Source organism: Dendronephthya gigantea, unplaced genomic scaffold (genome assembly GCF_004324835.1).
Source record: "Dendronephthya gigantea isolate DGI-Jeju-01 unplaced genomic scaffold, DenGig_1.0 000804F, whole genome shotgun sequence".
In the NCBI taxonomy this organism is placed as follows: Eukaryota; Metazoa; Cnidaria; class Anthozoa; order Malacalcyonacea; family Nephtheidae; genus Dendronephthya; species Dendronephthya gigantea.
Genome location: NW_021163814.1, coordinates 2294 through 18350, shown reverse-complemented (window position 1 = coordinate 18350; position 16057 = coordinate 2294). Strand labels below are relative to the sequence as shown.

Genomic DNA, 16057 nt, shown 5'->3' with positions numbered 1-16057 from the left:
AAAGTTGAATTTTGAATGATTAAACTGTCTTCATGTTTTCCTAAGTATCGTTTAAAAATTAACATCCACTAAACAAAAACAACAAAGTTTATAATTATCATAACCTCGATCACTTTTTCTATTGAATTTGAAATTACATAAACAAAGGCAAAATGATGTCAACATTTTGTTTAGTTCACCTTATGCATGGGTTACTAAACAATAGATAATGATAGGCATTCACATTTAGTCAATTTTTCTAATATTTATTGTTTTATACACTGTATAATATTAATTAAAGCATTTCATTTAAGGTTCCCATATCAACCCTTATTGAGGCACATTTTCAAAAAAGTCACTTGAAAATCTTATAGAAATTTTAACGAACAATATATAACAAGACGCCTACTAGGCGTTATGATCGCGTCGTTCGCAGCGACGTAGCCAGCCCAGCTATGCAAATTTTGTGTCGTAAATGTTCTTAATAATAAAAATGAACAATATACCGAACTATAGTATAGGTCGCATGTTGAAAGCAGGAGAAACATCAACAGCCCATTTCAAAACCGCTCTACCTGTGCGCAGGTTCCCGATTAGGGTGATACGGCCTGCAGCTAGCGACGCTGGGGGTCGACAAAGGTTTTTTGCCTGTTAATGGGCTAACTCATTAGGCATCGGAATGTTTATGAATCTATCCACTCATCTTACCTTCCAAAAACTTCTCTTGGTATGCCAGTCAACAATAACAAACAAATAAAGATTATCCAATCTGTGTTTCGCAGAATGGCAGCCGCCCCTTAAATCTCTTGCTCCGGAAAAACGAACTCGAGTCAAAGAGCTAAGTATAAGGAACAATAATTTTTTCCACGGCCAATTGTTTATTTTAATGTGTCTGTCCACGGGCTATAGCTGTAAACTATACTACAAACCGACTCCCGGAATCCTGCATTAACGCTTTTTTCAAGAACGTACAAATTTCTCGAAATATTTTATACAGTATCAGACACTATCAGCTAACCAATTCGCCGTAAAAAATTAAGTCGTAGGTTTGTTAACACGGCAATGTTGAAGTCGTAGGTTGTGTTAACACGGCAATGCGGCAATATTGAAAGCCAGTCGATTTTTGGTTGCCGAACGACCCTGTACGTATATAACTACGTATCGACCATGTTTCAACCTTGAAACAACGTTGACAAGCGACATTGATTCGACGTCGTGGAAATGACCTTGACGTGGAAACAACGTCGATTTCCCGCTGATGATCGACGTCGCGACAAAAGTTCAACCAAAATTCCACGTCGAAACGAAGTCGTGTGCTCACTTGGTACCCATATAGGCATGCAGGAAACGGCGGATATCGCCTGTCAAAAAAGGCCAATTGTCTACACAAGTGTAGTGTCTGTTATTTGGCTTACACAATCGGCAATGTACGTCGCCACATCTTCCTTCTTAATGTTGAGACAACATCTATATAATTTGTCGATGGTTGACGTGATTTTGGTCTCCACTGTAGTTTTGCCAACTCCGAAGTTCGCGATTTCCTCGTAAGCGAAATCGCCAAAATTTGCCGCTAGATCTTTCCAGTTTGGCCTACCTTCAGGAGTGAGCAGCTCCACGAGTTTCATAAGAAAAGAAGAGGTTTGATTTTGCAGGAGCTGACCTGTAAACAGTACTTTATAACAGTATTCAATGTTTTGTTCGGGGTGCATTGAATTTCAATCAAAAAATTGAATCACACGGGCAGAGGCGTAGCCAGGATTTTGGGGAAGGGGGGCCAGCAAGAACATTGGCGGGGCCAGGCCGCCAGTGTCAATCGAGACAAGGTTTGTGCAAAACATTCTGTGCAGGATACTATGGCAATAATGATGAAAATGACATGCAGCCGGAAGTTTTAAAATATTGACGCCCTTACAACGATTCGCTTACGCCCCTACCCAAGAAAGATGTTTAGCTTAAACGGTGAACTGATAAGAGACTTGAATGTTCAATTTCCAAAAGAACTGCATGCATAATAATTGCAAATGAATTGCATATGATGTGTGTTCAGCTTAGATGGGAACGTATTTGATCTCTGGCTTCGAAAAACCGGCCCCAGACTAACAATCTTATCTATGAAACTTATTCATAAACTATCCCTGTGTGCAGCGATTACTTTACCTGTATGTAATTGCTTGTATCGTCGTTGCCCTGGCGGGAGCGCCCAGTAATCCTTCTCCCTGACATTGCAGATAATTTTTTTTCGTACACCAGTAGACGATAAAACCCACCGGAAGAAAAAAGAATATCAGTACCACCGCCGTGACAATGAGCAGTGTTAGGTTTGTGGATGAGCAACTGCTTTCATTTTTTTCTCCTGGTAAAATATTTGCAAACAATGTGTTGAAGACTTCAATTTGATTACGAAATCGCGATACATAATTGCATTTCCAATTCCATTTATCAGATATGACTCACTATCATTCCAACAAGTATCATACATGATTTATGAATGCTGAAAACTTACCTCTGTAATAAATAAGTCAAAGAGCGGGATATTCTTTTATGAGCCCTATATCAGAATAAATTGAATTATTATGTTTAAGAAGTCAATCCTGATTATTAAATAATATCATAGGAATTCATAGGAATGATAGACTGTATTTTTGGTAGCATTGCCTACAACCAGATGCAGTTACTTATTACCAACTACTCAACTATACTGACACTTTAGTTCGACAGGATCATTTTCAAAATACAACTGACCACACAAAATACAAAATCTGGGATTAAAAAGTAGACAGAAACCAAGTTTGCTAAACACAGATCATCATAAGAACTCCACGTACAACAACAAGGGTATCACTTACTGTTCCACCACAATTGAGTCAGCAAGGAAGCAATATTTATATCATCGATGAAATCTTTTGTTTTTCCTCCATGATACATTGTATGCACTTTCATTGTCTTATATAGTAAGGTTAGTGTAAATTGATACAATTATCAATCAGTCTATATTATCTATGATTAATTATTCTTCTCTATTTTAAGTTTTCAAAAGAGTATGTTGCGCGTAGACCATTAGGTATTAATTTCAAAGACTTACATGTACGTAAAAACGAGATATGATTGTAGTGGCGGGTAATTTTCTTCGCAATACGATATGATGAAGGTGTTGTGGTTGCCATGCCTGGTTTTAATTACCTTGAAGTCTTGTTTTCAAAGGAGAACCTGAAGGGAATATATTTTACAGTTTTACTTTTCCATCCATTTTTCCCCGAGCCGGCGCGAAGCGCCGTGCGAGGGTACTAATTTCGCCCGGAGATTAGGATTACACCCGGAACCCGTGAGAACATAGCGAAATGAAAGTGGACGGTCAACGGTGGACGTTCGACCTTTTTGCCAGTTATGCGCGTGCGCTGAAATTAAACGAGAGAAGACTTGGTAATCAATAACTTTCTGATTGGCTAAGACAAGAAGGCTAAAATTAAACGACTGAAGACTGGTTTTTAGTGAGTGGGAAGATTTTACACTTCATAATTTCTCACCCGGCCACATTTATTAAAAAGTCATTCTTTTCAGTTTAAACACAACTAAATATGCTAAAATGTATTTCACTATAAATCTGAATGTGTTATGTGATCGACGACATTATCATTTCATTATAAACTCCGTTTTTATAATGACAAAAAGAAAATCAAATAAATATATTCGCGTGCAAAAACCAGTCGAGACGTAACAAAACTTCGGAAGTTGTACGAGACGTCTGATGTTATATTTCAATGAAAAGTAATAATTAAAATAATTTACCATAATACTGATTATAGATGAATAACTTAACTTCAAAAAATGCTAAGAATCTTGTCGTATTTTTGCCCTTTTTTCCCAAAAATATGAGGGTAAACTAAACTTTATAAACCAAAATATACGGCCGTAACAAGTTGCTATGGCTACAGTGCTTCCACTTCCAAAAAAACATTTCCATACTTCTTTTCTCACATACCACGACATAACTATCATGTTAAATAATCATCCCTATTCTTAATTTCGTTTAACTGAGGCGAGGGGTTGCTGCATGCATGTATTTCTAGTAAGCCAGTAAAATGGCAATGATTAGAAGCTCGAATGAAAAGTAAGTTGATATCTTGAGGCAAAATACGTTTAACGCATGCAGTCTGTAATATTTCAATGTCCTCAGCAATTCGATATTTCCACCGTAATAAGGCGTAATTAGAGCTTGATATTAGATTTTTACCCTAAATATTTAAGAAAGGACTTTTTCATTGATAAGTATACGTAAGACGGGATTTCTACGTGACAAGCAATGATTGTCAGTGAGCTTTTTGAATATACAGATACAAACGTAAAAGATTTTAATAGTATAAAAAGAAGTATACAATATGATTTGTTAAGAAACAATTTATTAATGACGACACAATACATGAAAAACAAGTCACAAACTCAGCAAATTTGCCATCCTGGATTTCAAATTTACAGAGAAATTGCAAGGCTGGCTAACTTTTGGTATCAATGGTCTCATGAAATCACCACCTTGTCTCTCTTTTTTAATTCTTGAACTTCGTTTATTGGGGATGATACCTCCTCCTCTCTTGTCTTTTTTTTTCTTGAATTCTCTTGCTCCTTCTTACGGGGTATTTTACCATTTTTAATCCCAGTTGTCTTTCTTCTGTAAAATAATTTCATCTTTGACAATTTTTTTCCGAACTTCTATGACCGAACCTTCCTTTATTGCTTTTTCTACCTCTCTCGAAAATTTCTCAGGAAACGGCAACGATGAGCTCCTTTCCGGGGTATTTGGTGTTTATTCCTAGCTCTCCAATATATCGACTACCACCACTAACATTTATTATAAAGATATAGTAAGAAAAATTTCACATTATTAATAATACCGGACAGAACAAAAGGCATGCCCAACAGAACAATTTTTCTAAAATTAAGCTGCCACAAAGCCAATCCTTTTTGGAGTACCACTCCTTCATGAATGACATCCCCTTATTTTTAATATTTAAATTTGGTCGTTCCTTGACAATAACATTTTGTTCGACAGTTGGTCGAACAGAAAAAGATGTTTAACAACAAAGCATTTACAATATCGGATACACATGATAGAACAGAAAGTACTTATAGGCCGAATCATGTCACCCGGATTTTTCCTTTCTTTTCTTTTCATTTCCGATTCCAGAAAGGTTGGAATTTGATTTAAGTAAGACAAGCTTTATCATACGTTATCCCATATATTTCGACCGGAGTTTGTGACGAATAATAAAAAAACTTTCAAAAAACGTTTCAAAAATGTTTAATATTTATTTGTTTTACACCTTTTCATTTGACGAACGTGATGTTAGCCTATGGAGCAAGACATTTCACAAAAAATAGCTTTTTTAGTAATACTCCGGAAATAAATTTTAATGGTTTATTAATTTTAATATTTTGCCAATACATTGATTGAACTTATCCATAAAAAATTTTCGTTTTTTATAAAAAATCTAACCGTTCCTTGGAACGACACTTTCCATAATAGTATACTTGTGCAAATGTGGATTCTTTTATGCGGGATTCGTAAATTTAAATACAAAGGCTTTGACTGGGTTCTTTTCCATTTCAAAATAGGAAATTAACACTTTACTTACGTGCGTATTTGAAAGATACTTATTTCAACAGTCTTTGAAAACATTTTGAATTGAAATTATTGAAGTGATCGTGTCTTCAGAGAAACAATCAAGAATCCTAAAATATTTACTGCATTAGAACTAAAAATTCTTGTTGTGTTCAGTTCGATCTTTGCCTGAATGTCTATTATCAATTTAAACTTTATGTTGCTTACCTTTCACGATGTATGTTGTGTACTTTTTTTCTCCTCCTACATGTACGTGATGTGCGTCCTTGTGTATTTTCGAAATTTATGTTTTGATAACTAATATTTCTATTGTATTGTGTGTCCGTTCTTCTGTTCGCGTTTTCAATTAGGTGACTTGTTCGTGTATACGTGCTTATTATATTAAAAACTCCTTAACTCTTCCTCTTTTGTGCTGCAAAAAGTGTGTTCTCGGCGAAAAAACTTATTTAGTTTTGTCCGTGAAGAGGCAAAATGATTTCAACCTGAATTCCACTGGAGAACATACTCGATTCTTCCTGGTCCAGCTACAACGCCTCATAATGGCACTGGGGTGTATAACAGAAAAATCTCTTGTAAATATTTTCTGGAAAGAAAAAGTATACGGATTGGAAAGACGTATACGGATTGAAAAGAGTTCATTAGTGACACCAAAAAGATTTTGCGAACATCGTGTATCAAGAACACAATTTTATATTTGGAACTCTAAGTTGTATAACCTCCAATACAACCACTGGACTAACTGGACATTCTTTCTGAGGATAGAGTTCAAGTGGTTTTCTGTCTCTTGAACTTCAGTAAAAGAAGTATTTCCACCTTTATCTTAGGAATCTCCCCTAATCGATCACCATTGTAAACCGAATATCGCTTCCCCAGTTTACTCCTTGTGGTAAATGTTACCGATGGTTACTCTGGGATTTTAGAGGAACGTTTCACCTACGCATTCAACCCCTCATCTATAGTTCATAAGAACTCAGAATATCTCAACCCATGTAAGAAATACCTCCACCACCTTGCCAAACCTACACCCGTGCTTAAACTAGCGCTTCTATAATCAACATGAACCACCATCAACAACTATACCAACTCAGTCTATCATTGATCGACCGCGATGAAAGATACTATGTATAACTGAACATAAGTTCAGATTTTGCATATATTATTCAGTATACAGTCACAATTCCAACAACAACAACACACAGGAATGGGTCATCTTATAAAACAATATACTGTACCTCGAGTCAGCTAAAACAACTATTTTACAGAAAAAGTTGCTGTCAAGAAAACGCGAAGGTGGAAAATATAGATTTCGAATGTGTTAATGCAATACCCAACTTGTTTGAAATGAATAATACTCCTTATGGACGTCAATTATAAACAAAGAACTACGGAGATCCTTACTGGTGATGATCCCCACAGTACATGGATGACATTTTTGAAAAATATGGAACAAATTACTATGCAGGGCTAGACGCTCGTCAATTTTAAAGAAGCCAAGCTGGGGCCGGATATGTATCCACACTTTGCACACATCAACTTGTACTAGGAATTGAGCAATGTTCAGGTTATCTCAGAAAGTGCTTCCTCTGTTTCATGGTGTTTGGCCTCAAGTCACACTGAAGAACGTGTCCCTAGCTCTAATTATAGCTTGGGAAGTTCTTGTAATTTTGTTAACCTTATGCTTCACTTTGAGCAATTATAAGGTGGTGTGGCGTCCCACATTTAGTGGGTGATTCATGTCAAATATGAGGCTCCTGGCTCATTATTATTTGTTTTTCTTTACATCTTTTGTTTGCTTCCAAATTCTCTTCAGTTCCTTCATTCATTAATTTCTTTAAGAGCGAAATTCAAATCCTGATATGATAAAATATGAATCATCTGAATCTCGTTCACTTCACCTTGCCGGAAAGAATCCACATTTGTAAAGTTTGATACAACAGGAACGGGTGCATTGATTAATTAAATGACAATATAATTTTGTCTCCCGTTTGCGTATTTCACGACAAAATCATTAAAATAACAATGAAATTAAAAAGCGGAAACATAGTTACAAACAGATATTTTTGTTGAATGTTTTGCTATACATACTACGTACACGATATCTAAATTGACTTGAAGATCACGAGGTATTTCTAGGTCTTTATGCCCGGTGTCACAGCGGATTTGGACCCCCGCGGATATGGACCCCCGGTCCATATCCGCTAGCGGATTTGGACCCCCCCGGTCCATATCCGCTAGCGGATACGTACCCCCCTCCGCGCGGATTCGGACCCCCCAATATTTAGATAAAATTATAAGCCGCTCGTTTCAAACATCTCGCTTTTCATGGGCCTGGCTATTGTTTTTGCCACCATAAAACAAGGCGCCGTCTTTCAAAACAAAAACTTTTCGGCTTTCTTTCTAAGATTTTTTTTATCTTTTCCAGCACTACTAGGATAGCTACCATCACAAAGATAATTAAAAATTTCATAGTAACAATTCTTTTCAGTCATCGCAAAGTGTGCCACTTATAAGACCAACCGCAAAATATTTAGTATTTACTGTCCTTCTATCACCAAGATACAACGCACGTGCTGGTTCATATGGTTGTAAATTTATTATCGAAATTAAGATACCTAATAGCATCAATTAACTGTCTTGGAGTTTCCTTGCCTTCTTCTTATTCTCTTGTAGTTTTCCATGGCAAAAGCGTCAGTCGTTTTTTGCCAGGAAAATCCTCCTGCTTCAAATTTCTCATCCAGGCCTCTATATAACCTTCCGATTTTGCATTTTTGGATTCAATATTTAACCATTTTTGGTCATTTTTAGTTTCAAACGAATCTGGATTTCCTTTCATCTTGTACCTATCTAGCGATCCTAACAAAACTCCAGACCACAACGGCATCTCACCAACGTATGATCTTATGAATTTAAAAAACTCAGGGCACCAGCTTCTATTCAACGCTGCATCTACGTTTTTAGTGTTGTCCATAACGATCTGTCCGATAATTGGATTTAACAGATTTTCAAAGTGACTGTCAAAAGAATTCTCTGATATAGTTAACGCTGTTTCCCAGGCGTCATCCGTTGAAGTTGTATCTACATGATTCTCGACGTTTTCCACGATGTCGTCTATTGTCTTCGAACCCATCTTTTGTACTCTTCCGACAATCCTATCGTACGATATTTGGACCTGATCATCAAGGAACCTATTCATTAGGCAAACACATATATCTACTAAAATCATATCGAATTCATCCAAAGTTGTAGAATTCACAAGAAGGGACATGCAATACATGTTGAAACGATACCAAACTTTTTCGCGGCGATCAACATTGCTTTCTCTATTCCGCCTTTGACGCCCTATGGCACTCAAATTTTTATGAACGATATGCATGAAATGACTACACCCGACATGTGGTATCCTAAGGACGAAGTCGCCTTCTGCACCATTTTTATGTAGCAACCGATATGCTCTATTTAGGAACATCACCAACGATTCGTTATTAAATTCTCTAAGAATTGCTAAGATTCGCTGTCATCTGCTTGAGGTGGGTGGTATACTACACAAACAATAATACATGAAATTCCTCTGGGAAGCCGGTAAGGTCTCAGTTTAATCCACAAACACTCATGGTTAGGACAATCTAGGTTTGGAAGGGTCACGAAGGGTATTGAAGATTTGACAAATACGCAAACTCCTCCGCCCCGTTTCTCAACACAGTCATTTCGAACTAAAGCATAACCCTAAATGTGTACACAGCTGTCAGGAACATTTGAATTTAGCCAAGTCTCAGTTATTCCAGCCAGATCTACCTCGTTTGTTTTTAAAACGACATCCAATTCATCAATTTTATTAGATATAGCCCTCACATTTGATAGGAAGAGTTTTGGTAGTTGGGTGTCTCTAATTGGGGCAGGTTTACTTAAATGTTTCCTAATTGTAGCTATTTTTATCAAATTTTGTAAGTGCCTTCTCTCTTCTTAACTTTTAAAATTGTTTTGCAGTTGGTAATTCGAATACTCGTCGACGTCGGCTGTTGATTTAGCTTCTTTCAAACTGTTTATTTGAATAATAATGCTATCCATTTGATTAAGTATATTATCGACCCTGACTTCATTTACTAATTTCTTGGGAATTCTTTTCAATCCTTTTTTCATGATTCGATTCAGCGATTGCTATATCGAGTTTGGTTCCTTCTAGATCGGCGGATAGCTCGTTACAACGGCAAGAGGACTCCGAAGCACTTGAACGCGTGGCGCTATTTAGTTCAACGACACTTGGATTACCCAAAGGCGATATCAACCTTTGCTCAATCACATGGTTGAAAGTGAGAGGAAAGACCGGAAATGTTTTTTGATATCCTCGAAAAGTCTACGTGTACCGAAGCCTGTTCAGCTCGCTAAAAAAGTTTATATTTCGAAAGAACTTTTTCGAAATATGTAATCAATGGAGGCAGACTGAAAATGATGTTGAATTAGAAGAAATGTGTGACATTCATGACGGCAAAGTTTGGAAGGACTTTCAGACCTTTGAAGAACAACCTTTTCTAAAAGATCGGAACAACCTCGCATTAATCATGAATGTTGACTGGTTTAACCCATTCAAGCATGCACCAGGATCTGTAGGAGCTATTTACTGTGTTTTCGCAAATTTGCCGCGACAAGAAAGATACAAGAGAGAAAATGTAGTGTTACTCGGTCTCATTGAAGGTGAACCCAAACACGATTTAAATTCCATTCTCAAGCCAGCCGTTGACGAACTTTTGACGCTTTGGAAAGGACATATGTTTCACCAAGGCTGGAGATGCTTTTTTGTACGTGTCGCTCTTCTATGTATTGCCTGCGATGTTCCGGCAGCAAGAAAAGTTGCGGGGTTTATGGCACATAACGCTACCCGTGGTTGCTCGAGGTGCCTAAAAGAGTTCCCTGTAAAACACTTCGGTGCAAAACCAAATTATTCGGGCTTTGCAAGAAATTCCTGGCCAAAACGGGACTCAATATCTCATCGCAAAAATGCGAAAAAAACTTTGAAATGTACGTCATCCAGTCAACGAAAGAAACTTGAAAGCTCTCTTGGTAGTCGATACACTGAACTATTAAGACTACCGTACTATGATGGTGTACGATTTGTCGTGATAGATCCTATGCATAACTTGCTATTAGGCACAGCAAAATGTTATTCCATAAATGGGTAGATTTAGGACTGTTAAAGCAGGATGATCTGAAAAAGATCCAAGTCCACATTGATGAAATCGTTGTCCCTCCAGATTTAGGACGAATTCCAAACAAAATAGAATCTGGTTCCTCTGGGATGACTGCTGACCAGTGGAAGAATTGGACATTGGTGTATTCACCTTACATCTTGTCCACTTTTCTGCCTAAAGCCCATTATGAGTGTTGGATGCTTTTTGTTTCTGCTTGTCGGCTGATGTGCGCAAGAACGATAAATCGAAGTGAATTAAAACAAGCGGATCAGAATTTACTTGCATTTTGTAACAAGGCCGAAAGCCTCTATTCCGAGGAGTTTGTGACCCCAAACATGCATCTACATGGACACCTCGCGCAATGTATTGAGGATTACGGTCCAGTTTATGCTTTTTGGTGCTTTTCTTTCGAAAGGTATAACGGAATTCTTGGTGGATACCAGCATAACAACAAGGCGGTTCCAGTCCAAATGATGAAAAAGTTTTTAGAAGAAGACTATCTTTCGTCAGCATCAACCACCCAAGAATATCCGATGTTCTTGAAGCACTTTGCAAACTTGGTTAGCAGTGAAAATGAAAAGCTTTCAGGGACATTAAAACAGGTTTTTAGCGCAGGTTTCCAAACGAGATGCCACATAAGCCAGGTTCATCCACGCGACGTCTCGTGGGAAGAAGATAACGCAACTCAGGAACCTATTCCCCATTTAAAACCAAAGTCTTAGACGAAGAGGATTGCGAGGACCTAAAGAATATGTACAAGTCTATTTTACCCGTAAACGAAGAAACTGACGAGATTTATGTGTCTTCCAGTTATCTGCAAGTGGAAAGAATGAAAATATATGGTGAAATTTACGACTCATCATGCTGTAAATCACCAAGGGCTAACCACGTCACGGCGTCTTGGTTTCATGATAACAATATAGCTCTTTGTAATGACCCACATTTCCGGCCAGCTATAGTAAGGTTCTTCCTAAAGCACACTCTTGAATTTAATCGCGCCAATGGTGAGAAAAAACAAGAAACGTATCTTCTGGCATGTGTTTCATGGTTTAAGGACCACAAAAACTATTTCAAGTCGCCATTGGAAGTATGGTGTAGAGATATGTTTGAAGATTCGGGTCCAGCATCATTTTTACCTGTTTGGACGAATTTTTGGAAGATTCTGTCCTGTTCAAGGTAAAGTTCCACTCCTCGGAAACCAACTCGAGAATGTTTTAATTGTTAATCCTTTACAACAGAAGTGGGCTGCAGAATAGTAAGGAACAGAACTCATAGAATAATAATACTAGAATAGTGGCAAAAAATAGCATTACCTGGCATTGCTTGGTGGAAACATTGTATTAAAGAACTCGCAAACCTGATTATCGATGATTATAATAATTTTTCAATAACACCTTGAAAACAATTAACATCAAATGTAGTGAAACAACTGCTTAATATAGACAAAAAAAACTCTAGGATGTTTTGATCTAAAAGGGTCGACTTAAATCGAAACGTAGATATATATTTTTCGGTTTATTTTGTTATATTTGATGCGAATTTTTTATCGCTTTCATACTGCTATGTCTGTTTTTTTGTACACATGAAAGATGAAATGTTCCATGAAAATAGTATTCAAGCAAAATGTACACGAATCTGCATATTGCAGGAATAAAAACATTTCTTGTTTTAAAGCTCTGTTTACACTACGATTTAAAATGGGTACCCATTTTATTAGTGTCCGGCCTTTGTTTTGGTAGTCTGGACACTAATAATATTAATTCGACACGGATACCCATTTTAGTCCTGCCGTGCCAATAAATTGAGTGTAGTGTGAATCGGGCTTAAATGACACCAAACTTGATGATATTTCATGATTGTAGCTACTATAGAGTATAATTTATGCATGAAATTATCCATTATATCTATATGTATGCTGACAAAAAAACAGTATTCTGCCAATAAAATTCTTGTTGACGCATGATATCTGTATGAATGTTTGAAACAAATTATACACGACCTAAGCACAAGTTTACACTACTCTTAATTTATTTATATTTATATGCCCGGTCTTTGTTTTGGTAGTCTGAACAACAATAAAATTGGGCCGTTTTAGCCGTGCCGTGTCAATAAATTGCGTGTAGTGTAAACGGTCCTTTAGATAAAATGTGCCCGCCTTTGGTAAAGCGCCAACAGGCGTAAGTATGAATTATAAATCAATTTGTACAAGATTTGTACATAATCAAAGGCTATAAACATGGTGTTTTGATGTATCAACACTCTGTTGCATCTTTATCTGTCAAAATTTATGACGTGTATGAGGTGTTATATGTTATATCAACCAAAGGTAAACGCAAAAAAGGTTTAAGGAGAGTTTTACATGACTTCACATGGCTAATTTGATGTCATGGCCATGCAAATCGGGTATAGTGTATAAACAGAGTGTGTTTGTTTCGCCTAGTCGGGATTACACGTTCCATATAAACAGGCCCTAAAATTGAAAGGACTGAATCCAATTAGCCAAACTTTACACCTAAGCGGAAATTGGCCATGATTTTGCAATTATATTGTGATAATTGTGCCATATGCATGCAATTAAATTGTGATATGCATGGTTGTGAAGATAGAACTTAATCGTTCATGCAGGCAGTGACATTTATCCAATGGAAAGGAAAAACAAATCAAATAATGCTCATCATATGCGCTCTCTCGGCAATAGGAGGGAAAATACTCGTCGTAGACGAGTAATAAAAGAAAATTGCGTAAATTGGCGAAGGATGAAGGAAGCAAACAAACAAACAACATTTCGAATGATACCATTGGCACTGGTTTAGCGAACGAGGTTAGGCATACAAGCGGTGAAAATCCTACACATTTAGAAAGTATTAAAAAGCTAGAAGAGGAAAACAGTCGTCTGAACAAGCATGCAGTGTACTTCCACTACCGATGGAAAAAAAGCCAAGAGGAAACTAAGACGAAATGCCAACCAAAATTAATAGAACTTGACAGAAAGCATCTACATGTAGATGGAAAAGTCGGGGAAGGAACATTTGGAAACTGTTTTTTGGCAAAGTATGGATCTCTCAAAGTGGCAGTCAAAGAAATAAAGAGCGAAAGTTTAAACGAGAAAATCACCAGAGAAGCTGAGATACTACATAGCCTACGTCATCCTAATCTCCCTTTGCTTCTCGGCGTCTGTTTCCAGAAAAGTCCTTTTCTCATCATTACAACCTACCACAGTGTCGAAACTGAAGACGCCTTACTATCTACTACAATGTGCACTGCCTTGTCTGAAAACATTGTAAGTTCCGACCTTCGTCCACACTGGTTGGCCATATTGCACGACCTCTCTATGGCCATTTGTTATATTCACGAGAAGAATATAATTCACAACGATATTAAGACGAATAACGTGGTCATAGAGAAGCACGGCAAATGCTTTACTGCAGTTCTCATTGACTTTGGCAAAGCAACTGCAGCTAACAATGGCAAGAGCTACCCAGAATTTGGCGAGAAGGAGCGAGAAACGTATGAGAGGAAGTACCCATACTTGGCACCAGAACTTAAATCTGGTGGAGGGAAACAAACAGTACGCACTGATGTTTATTCATTTGGATATTTAATGAAAGTCGTCAGCCACAGCCTCGAAAATAGGGAACTTTCTGCACTTTATCACTCGTGTAAGAACATTTCAGAACTAAATAGGCCAAATATGCATGAGATTGAGAATTCATTGGAAAAGCTTAAGTTAAGTAGGTAATTTTTTGTAGATTGTATATGCCCGACTGTCCGCTAAGTAGGTCACAATTGTAGCACTATATTAAATAAATAATTATGAATCTCTAATCTACCGGATGCGGAAATTCGGGCTATCACCATGCAACTTATAGTAAATAAGTCAGCCTAAAACAGGTTATTGTTTAATTATTCTGGTCCTCTATACACACGTGTACACGAATTCAGGTAAATTATGATATACATACATTAAATAACTCCTAGCAAAAACGAATTTTTTATCAAAGATGCCTTGATGTCGCTTTGTTTGTCATCATTCAAAGAGCATTAAACTTGTAAGTGAAATTGACAAGAGCCAGCCCTATTTCCCGCTGAGGAGTCCACATGCATAAAGTTGCTTTCCAGTCACGCGTTTTTCGTAGGCACACGCACGAAAAATTTTATAAATGCTTCTAAATGTTTATTATTCAACATCTAGGTCTACACAATTGCATACTAAAATATATATATATATATATATATATATATATATATATATATATATATATATATATATAATATTATATATAATATATATATATATATATATATATTATATATATATATAATATTATGTATATATATAATATATATATATATATATATATATATATATATATATATATATATATATATATATATACCCATTTGCAAAAACGTTGGCCGCAGATAGATAGATAGATAGATACTCGAAGTCTAATTAGAATTGCATATGATTGCATTTGCATGGGATTTCAATCATATTACACAACATATGCAATTCTAATTAAATTTCGAGTATCTATCTATCTATCTATCTGCAGCCAACGTTTTTGCAAATGGGTGTATATATATATATAATATATATATTATATATATATATATATATATATATATATATAATTATATATATATTTATATATATATAGAAAGAGAGAGAGATTTGCTGAAGCGAATAATTAATTTATTGCTTCCGTGCATTGTGATTAGTTATTCGAAGCTAACGTAGCCCACTTATAGAGCAACTTGCTTAATAGTAGCCCACTTCTAGAGCAACTTGCTTATCAAGATTTAAGTACAGGGAAATTTTGTTACGTTTTGGAGAACGTGCTCTCCTGATTTATTCCTAGCAGGATTAAAAACTTCAAGGCGATTCGCACTTCGTTGGCGATTCATTGCTACAGTTAAGTAATATTCCCCTCACGTGCGTTGAGCATGTTTCAAGTGCAAGGTCAGCGTACCTATATAAACTGAAACGTTCCGAAAAGTTCAAGGTCATTTATATCTGGCTGCCGTCGAAGCAATTCGAAAGTTTTCCCCACACCCTCCCTCTCTTTCTCTAGGTGGTGTGCTACGATAATTTCTATGTAGTTATGCTGGTGTGGGCATTTTTTATCACCCCATCTTTTCTGTGCTGTATTAAAATACGAACGTTGTAACAATTAACTATAATTTGTTACTTTTGACTTAATTAAATCGGCATGTGCTTTAGCACATTGCCATTATTTTATCCAAAAATGTGATCTGTTTTATTTTAGTTGCATGCCTC

The 16057-nt window shown here is 36.6% G+C and overlaps 1 protein-coding gene and 1 long non-coding RNA gene across 3 annotated transcripts; one reads left to right on the top strand and one right to left on the bottom strand.

Moving 5' to 3' along the window:
- Positions 1-1252: 1252 nt before the first annotated feature.
- Positions 1253-3225, bottom strand: LOC114544483. 2 transcript variants are annotated; one of them, XR_003690443.1, is made up of 4 exons: positions 3062-3225; positions 2483-2527; positions 2137-2332; positions 1253-1639 (listed from the first exon to the last, which is right to left on the bottom strand). It is a non-coding gene; the product is annotated as an uncharacterized LOC114544483 (long non-coding RNA). The 2 variants fall into 2 exon arrangements; XR_003690442.1 differs by having other exon boundaries at positions 1253-2332.
- A 9859-nt stretch (positions 3226-13084) lies between these two features.
- Positions 13085-14507, top strand: LOC114544482 (probable CTD kinase subunit alpha homolog; the record flags this gene model as incomplete). Its single annotated transcript, XM_028563111.1, has 2 exons — positions 13085-13102; positions 13496-14507. Coding segments are annotated over exons 1-2 (1030 nt in total), but the record flags the coding sequence as incomplete, so codon positions are not given.
- Between the last annotated feature and the right edge of the window lie 1550 nt (positions 14508-16057).